General features: G+C 34.8%; 1 protein-coding gene across 2 annotated transcripts; it reads right to left on the minus strand.

Annotated features, from left to right (window-relative positions):
- Positions 1-1179: 1179 nt before the first annotated feature.
- Positions 1180-7635, minus strand: LOC117632957 (tRNA dimethylallyltransferase 2). 2 transcript variants are annotated; one of them, XM_034366605.1, is made up of 10 exons: positions 7400-7635; positions 7222-7301; positions 6204-6272; positions 4561-4633; positions 4274-4395; positions 3438-3512; positions 2572-2991; positions 1962-2037; positions 1660-1823; positions 1180-1499 (listed from the first exon to the last, which is right to left on the minus strand). In XM_034366605.1, the coding sequence occupies exons 1-10, from the start codon at positions 7626-7628 to the stop codon at positions 1347-1349; spliced, it is 1461 nt and encodes a 486-aa protein (XP_034222496.1). In that variant the 5' UTR covers positions 7629-7635; the 3' UTR covers positions 1180-1346. The 2 variants fall into 2 exon arrangements, with proteins under 2 accessions (XP_034222496.1, XP_034222498.1); XM_034366607.1 differs by lacking the exon at positions 3438-3512.
- Positions 7636-8560: the final 925 nt, after the last annotated feature.

Here is an 8560-nt window from a genome sequence, read left to right on the forward strand (position 1 = left end):
TGCAACAACGAAATAAGTTTTTTCGTTAAAGAGTTACTTCGAAGCGCCATAGTTGATAAATTTCTTGTTGATTGCATGATCGTTCACATTGAAATAGAGTTCACTAATAATATGGATAATGCAGTCATAATTGGGGAATTTAAGACTTCTAAGCCTCACAAGGTAATTTTTTATTTATTTAAATAATTTTGTTTTGTTTTGCATTACATTTACTTGTGGTTTTTGTTTTAGTATTTTTTTTAAAGCTTTTTATATATGTATAAAAATGCATTTGAGAGTAAGACTCATTACGTTCCCCCTAACTATGTGAATTTTTATATATTTATTAATGAAATTCACTCATAGAATTTAGTATGTAAATTTTGCCTAGTCGACTTTCTAATCCTAGATCCACCACTGTGTTGTAACCAAAACTAATGCTTCAAAGTTGGCATGGTTGGTCTTGACTTTTTTAAGTTCAAAGCTAAGGCCTAAATTATGTTCCTCTATAGACAAAGTAACCACCGACTGCAGAGGCTTTCTTTGTTTACATTTAATAAGCATAAAGTCCACTCAAATATTTTGGTTATAACCATTTTAGTTTTCATTTTTTGTTTGGTAACAAATTTTAGATTTTAGAAAAACTGAAAAATTGTTTAAAGGTTATTTTGTAACTTTTTTTATTTTTATTTTTAAATAAAAAATTGAAATGGTTGTCAAATAAGTCCTAATATTTTTTCTATACAGTAGTTTTACAAATCAACCAGATCTAAAATATCATTTTTTTATACTCATCATTTCAGACCTCAAAATCTTTTTCTTTTTTTCCATTTTTTTTTTCATTGTTTTTTTCTTTTTCTATATACCATCCTGCTCTGGCCCAGGACCGGCCTTATTGTTGGCATGCATTAGCCATAATCTGAATACACTTACCAGAATAATAAAAGTTTTAGTAATCGTTAGTCATCTTTTTTTTGGTTGACTCAACATAACATCAAGAAATTTCTAATCCTTTTCTTCAGAATTACAAAAGTTAAAAAAATTAGTCAGGTTTAAATATTTTAGATAATTTTCCAGACTGAAAAAACTTTTGTTCTCAAACTTTTCTCTTCGACGAAAAAAAAAAACCATATGCAAATTTTTCCAGCTCGAAACATGTTTTTTGGGAGAATTTTATGTTGAACAGTTGAAACAACCCACTGGAAATACAAACCATTACATTGCATTGACAGTTTCTAATGTTGCACTGGCACAGTAGAGCGAATTACAAACCATTACATCTCAGCTAAAATATACGCCTTCTTTTTTCTTTATAGTCCTTAAAATGTCAAAAAACAGGGTTATACTAGAATGAAAACTGGAGATCTCTAACTACTGCCTCTATGTTGAGGCAGCCGCTGCTGCTCCATTGAGAAAAATCCTTGAGACTTTTTTAGCCGAGACATTCGTTTGCGATGGCCACGACCCTGCTTGTGTTGTTCCCACTCGTGCGCTCCCCTGAGGATCTTGTCACCACAAGCCTAGCAATGGAATAGTCATTTGCATACCAACTTAGCCAAATTCAACTGAACCACCAGTATATAAGCACAACCAACAATAAAAAAATATTTTTTTAAAAATGTGGGACAGAGAAATTGAACGAACAGATACCGTGCCACTCGGTATTCAACTGTTCCTAACCTTGCATGTATACTGAGTCCATAAGTCCCTCTGAATCACATTCATCCCACTGCTGTTTGAGGTATCCAAATCAGGCACCAAACTCGCATCCCAATTAAGGAAAGATCTAATCATTTCCACTGCAGGTCCAACCACTTCTGCAGCCCATGTATCATCTGATTTGCCTACAATATGTTTTAAAAGGGCAGAAAATGTTTAGTTGATAAGTTCATACAAGGGAAATATTAGGCTCCAGCCCCACTGAACAACATAGAAACAAACAAAAAACAGGAGGACAAAGAAAAGGCCCCAAGAAGCCATACATAATATGAATTTCGTTGCATCAAGGAAATGTATGTTCCATCCAAACAATGCCTCCAGTCGGTTTATCCTTCGTTTCTGTGGAACAAAAAATTACATTATAAGCATTCTCACTTTTGTTTCATGAACTGATCAACATTGTAAGACTTGCAATTATTCACAATATCTTCTCTTCAAAAACAAAAGAAAACTTAGCTTAGTGACTATCGGGTAGCCAATAGGTTCCATAAAAAGTTTGGGACATCAAACCAATTTAACAAAGAGGAAAGACTTTTGAAGTGCAAGAGATAACTTATACCTCAAAAGATCTAGAATTGGTTGTTAAAACACTGAAAATATCAAGGGCGTCATGTTCATTAAACATATATATCTTTGAAATATTGAAGGATTTCCATGGATGAATAACGGCAGAAAAGGTGCTCAAATAAACAAGGTTTGTTCATAAATTGGGAGTACTTGTACCGAAAAAGTACAATGGCCAGAAGTTAAGAAAGTTTAGCCAGTGGAATGTTTTCTATGGTGTAAACATCTATACTGAAAAGTAAGAAAAGAATTTTAACAGAAATTCATACACAAAAAAGTCGGGTAAAATATGTGACAAAATCAATTTACCTGACGACGAACTAGTCTTCGGGTGTTCATTTTCATTTTATCAATAGCTTCGTTTAGCGCAATTTTGGGTTGGCTGTCACTGATGGACTTAAGGATTACCCTCATGTTCTCCTTCAGTATCTTATCAGGCAGGTCTACTGACGTCAAGGACATCGACTCATCTATCAAATTATGTGCTTCATCATTGGCTTCAGTAATGTAAGCTCTCAAAAAAATTTCAAACTCCCGAACCCCAATGGCCTGCCGCAGACCTCGAGTATAATCTGCATTCCGAGTGAAAATTTCATAGACTTCATTAAGCAAACCAGCATCAATCATGCAATCTACTCTTTGTTCCACAAATTGGTCCAGCACAGGGAGAGAAGCATCCACGCATATAAAACGGCAATTGTATCTGAAATTATCAACTCGACCCCAGTTCTGCCAAGCCGCATGCAAGATTAAAGATCATGTGGGCTTCATCTTATTAATATTATTATCAATATTAGTATATTGGCAATGTAAGGAGTCCAATCTCAATGTTCACTAGAGCAAATCTATTGCAACTTTAAATTGGGAAGAGTATGAATCAAGAAAAATCAAAAAACTAATATATGAGCAACCAGGAACGCATTGGTTTAAACAAAATGAAGGACAACAGAATTGGTGCATTATGCTCAAGCTAGGACGTCATAAACGACACATCAAAATCTAAGGAAAAACATAATTAATGGCCTGTCCAAAATCAAACATAGCTCCTCTAGGAAGGACACAGAAGGTTCAGTTTGACAGTGAAACACAGATATCACATTAATACAGACTAAAATTTGCATACAGACTAGAATATCACAGAATATACTAAGAATAGGAAAAGGAAGATTACACACTTCAGCAGCCTTTCCCTGAAGAAGTTGGCTAGGGAGAACACCATGATGAGCATACAGACTAAGGTACTGACTAATCTGCAAAAGATTCAACCACATATAAGATGTGCCACTGAAATACACCTGCCTGCTACAAGGCATCAGGTGTACCATACTTACAAATGAACAGCACATAAAAGCTAGTAGAAAATTTTGCAACTCATTACACAAAGATGGGATACCTAAATAACCATTTAGGACAACAAAAATTGTGAATTGCTCAGTGACAACTCGCTTAAAGGCACAATTCGAAAATTTTATTAAACCAAAAGAACTACTCCATTCCACACAGATTATCTACTGAGGGGTCAAATATTTTGTAACCTTCATCCAAAAGTATCAATTTGAGAGAAAAAGAATCTATGAAAACACGTATAAAGTTCGTGGCTTGTAACACAGTGATTACTTCAAAAGACAATCTAAATTGAAGGCATCGCTACTTCCCTATTTGATCACCTATTCAATAACTTCCATATATGAAGAGAAAGTTGGCAATCGGAACCACCCCAAAGGCACACGATGTTAAATCTAAAATTTGACTATCGTAACATGCATAATGACCATACAACATTTTCTGCCTAATGCACAATATATGATCCAAAAATCGGGGAAACCTAGACAACCTCAAGGCAACCCCATATTCATGATCACTGATTGCTTAATGGCTCTAGCAGAAACATTAAATTGAGTGTCCAATTTGTTAGACTGAGGCATATCCTTAGGAACAAGAAAAGGGTCAAACACACAAATCATTATTTACATACAACTAGAGGACAGTACATAAAAATTCAGAAACCTACTTTTCTATGGTTATTTGGATGGATTCTGTTTGCTGCAATTGGATCAATGCCTTTAAGATGGTCATAATTATAACTGGAACTGTCTACTTCAGCAACCAGGCCAGCCTGTGGTTGTCCATCTTCTGGGAGAATAAATAAATAAATAAAAAGGCAGTGTGAGTGTATTTCTTTTATCCGAATAAATCATGTACTTAAAAAAAGTGAAAAATAAATAACTATGTAAAAATGGAATATTCTTAATTATGAAAAAGTAAAGTGAAGTTTGAAGTATAAAAGTAGCTATTCACCTGGTTGATCACCTATATAGCTTTCATCCATATCTTCTACTGTGTCATCTAGAAGGAATGGACTAACAAGAGCCTAGAGTAATAAGAGGAAAACACCAAAACAAAAAACAAAAAACAAAAAATCCAGAATAAGTGAGCTGGCAAACATATAAGTTAAATGGAAAAAAGCTCTGTTGATTTTTCTAAAATTCCATGTCATCACTAAGATTTGCCCAACATGAAATCACCACACACACATATAGGCAACAACACCCTTCTATTCATGAGGAAAAGAAAGTAGTCAGTGCTTAAGCCCCGTTGGTTCCTGAAAAGCAATCACTTTTCAGTTTCATTTTCACTGACAACTAAATCAAGGCACTTTTCCTTTTTTAAAAATACTAGTCACTTTTGGAAAACCTTTTGGAACCCTTATCAAAAAAGAGCTCCTGGCTTATTTTGGGAAGCAAGCTACCAACGAGTACCTGGACTTGATCAAGAGGATGCACCAGCTCAAAGACAAAGACATGGCCACCATAAATACTTCGTGCATGGCCTTGACTGGGACATCACCATCAAAACCCTGAGAACTGTTTTCAGAAAATATGGAAAGATTGAGGTTCCCATGGCCATCACTAATAAGATTTCAAGCAAGTCCAAGGGTAGAGTTTTAACTTTGGGTCGAAGAAATGACCGTCTTGTGTTTTTTTGTGAAAGTAGAAGAATGGAGTCCTATATATGAATTAGGACTATGTTTCGTCTGGTTTTTATCCAACCGGTTAAGTTCTGAAGGACTTTGTTTTGGTTTTGGTAAACATTTTCACAAATCAAAGTTGAGAAAGACAAAATTGAAATTTACCGAAACATTCAGCTATATATTGTGAGCATATGATATATGTATTACAAGTTCTAAAACTCTTAATTGCCATAATACTGTATACTTAATTGGAACCCTTAACTTATATTAGACTCTTAATTGCATTCAATTCTAACATTATCGAAAAAAATACTGACATTTTTTAATATTTCAAAACTTGAAAAACAGACAGATTACCAATTGGTCTGGTAATCATTGAAGTTGTTTTTCAAAACCCAAATTTTGTCTTTGTAATTGATAACCATTTTCAAAAGGCAAAAAGTTCATTTTGGTTTGAATGCCAAAAGCTAAATTAAACCAACCAAAAATTTGTTTGTTTTGGTTTATTCTACCAATTAACAGTTTTTTAAAGAATTTCATAAACTGAAAACAAAAAAAGTCTTGCTTGATCAATACAATTTTCAAATGCCTTAGCTTTCTAAACAAAAACACTCTTCTGGATAATGAAAAATTTTCACTCCACAAACCAAATGAGGCCTTAGGTTCTAAGCATTGGACCAATACAATTTTCAAATGCCCAAGAATAATTCTAGGGTATACAAATGGTGTTTTAAAAAATAAGACATAACCTTCAGATAGAGCCAGCACATCACTACACTCTAGATTCAAGAATATGCACAAAGAGATGGCTGCAATCATGTTTTGGGCCAATCCACCAATAAATATTTAACAAACTAACAAAAGTTGAACGTTATCCAGAGCATGATCCATCAACTATAAAATCGTAAAAAATAATAAAATAATATGAAATTTATCTACTACCGAATGACAGATCAAAACAGGCTTCTACCTGGATATAGTAATTTGTGCCCCCAACTATGACTGGCAAGCAGTTGCGAGACAAGATGTCATCGATGAGCTGAAAACCCATATGCTGAGTCAATTTCAAAAGTACACAGACGGCAATATTGATAAAGATTTGCAATGTGAAAATAGAAGGAAAAGAGTGGAATGAAACAGAAAATATAAGACAGTACAACGAATGCGCAAATGCAATCAAACATGTTTTCAAACACTAAAACTCTACATCTGCAGTTGTTTCCATAGAGAGAAGCTGACTACAGTCCAATCTGATCCATATCCTAGGACAGAAAATAAAGTCTTGGAAATAGAAATTAACTGTTTGCTAAGTCAAGAAAATGGACATTGTGAACTTCATTGACCTAAAATCACTATACTAGCAAACAGCACCAGATTGCGTCTAATAACATTGCATTGACTGGACAGGATTCCAATGATGTTGGTGTAAGATTGGACCATACCAGATAGGGTCTAATTACATTTCACATTAGTATTTGTGATTTCACTTTTATAAAGATTGATGATTAAGACATAATCTTCATTAATTTATCAATACCAGACAGATTAACCAATTGAAAATTTACTCAACAATATAAACAAAACCAACACCATGTTGCTTCACAAAGCCTTAGGAAAGAATTCAACTAGGATGGGTGACTTTCGATAAAGTACCCGTCACAGCCCAGTTAGAAGGAGCTATTACCCTCACACCTATGACAAAAGTTCAACTCTTGCCTCGCCTCCCCAGGTTTTAGGCCCCTCACCAATAATTTTCTAGAGAAGTCTCAAACATTAGACTAATACCAAGAATGTCTAACCTGCAGCTACAAGAATTTGGCAAATGCCTCGAGTTCAATACAAAAATCAATATTATACCAACCATTATCATCCAAAGTGTAGCAATTTATTACATATAAGGGCATGTGAATTGCCTACACTATACATACACGAAACAATAACCCAAAAAACCCAATATAAATACTAAAAACAGAAATGGGATTACTTACAGGAATGGAAAAGTCCCTGAAATCTTTAGCTGTGAACTCCATGTTTGGGCTTACAGTCCCAAGAAGATGATGAGGCACTCCTGCATCATGCAACCAACCCATTTGCACAATCAAAACTTACAATTTAATTGAACTTTATTCAAAAATAAAAAATAAAGGATGGGAAGAAAGTAAGTACCTTTTTGTTCATGCAGTGGAACCTTGTTGGTGAGAACATCCAGACCATTGTAGACCTGCATGGAATCAGCGTTGATGACCTCAATGGGGAAGTGGGATGCCAAATCAATGGCCAGCTTGGACTTCCCTGAGCCTGTGGGTCCCATTATCACCACCACCTTCGGCTTCTCTTCACTGGGTCCAGGGTTTTGGGTTCTCTGCGTTTCAATGGAAGCAACGCCTCTCTCCATCTCTCCCTCTTCTCTCTGTCTACGTTTCAAGGTATAAAAATTAGTTAAGAGGAGACTGGAATATGGACTTTGAATTTTCTACATGAACATGGGTTTTGGGCCCAATAGCATTCTCGTCTACTCGAGCCCATTTCATTCAATGTTATTTTAATAAGGATCTCCCTAAGAGCATTTTCAGTAATTAGCCTTTTGCCATGGCAAGGGGAGTCTTAAGAGCAACTCCACCCATTTGCCCTTAGCCATGGCAAGGGTGGAGCTAGGGCGACCACTATTCACGTGAATAGTGGTTGCCCTTGCAAATAGTAATTTGTGTTTCCACCCGTTGCCCTAGCTAAAGGCAATTACTATTCATTTTTTTGTTTTTTCCTCATATTTTTTAATGAAAATAATTAATTTGGGTAATATTTTCAGATAAGATTTTCGGGTTCCTACGTGTCAAGACTATTCATAATCAGATAAAATTTCCGGATAAGATTTTTGGATTCAAATTTTGGATGAATTTCAAAGTTCAAATTTCAGATAAATTTTTGGGTTCAAATTTCGAATGAATTTGGGTTCAAATTTCAGATAAATTTGGGTTCAAATTTCAGATAAATTTGGGTTCAAATTTCGGATGAATTTCAAAATTCAAATTTCATACAAATTAGGGTTCAAATTTCGGATGAATTTCAAATTTCAGATAAGATTTTCATCCAATAAAATCAAGCCACGTGGCATGTCTATCTTGCTAAAATTTTCTATAAAACCAGAGGCTCAGCTCATACTTCTCACACCACATCTTTCTATATTTTCATTTCTCAGAGTTTAGAATTCATACTTCTTTCATTCTCAATGGAAGAATTTAGGAGATGCTTGGAGAGGCAAGAGCGAGAAACAAATAAGAGAAACCGTAGAGCAGATGAAATCAATGAGTTGCAGAGACAAGTCGATGA

Source organism: Prunus dulcis, chromosome 6 (genome assembly GCF_902201215.1).
Source record: "Prunus dulcis chromosome 6, ALMONDv2, whole genome shotgun sequence".
NCBI classification, from domain to species: Eukaryota; Viridiplantae; Streptophyta; class Magnoliopsida; order Rosales; family Rosaceae; genus Prunus; species Prunus dulcis.

What these genes read in the sequence shown, in the direction of transcription:
- LOC117632957 (XM_034366605.1), bottom strand. Translation starts at nt 7,628, where the DNA reads ATGGAGAGAGGCGTTGCTTCCATTGAAACGCAGAGAACCCAAAACCCT. An exon ending in CTATATAGGTGATCAACCAG is followed by an intron (nt 4,396 to 4,560) that starts GTGAATAGCTAC and finishes TTATTCTCCCAG; the next exon opens with AAGATGGACAACCACAGGCT. An exon ending in TGCAACGAAATTCATATTAT is followed by an intron (nt 1,824 to 1,961) that starts GTATGGCTTCTT and finishes AACATATTGTAG; the next exon opens with GCAAATCAGATGATACATGG.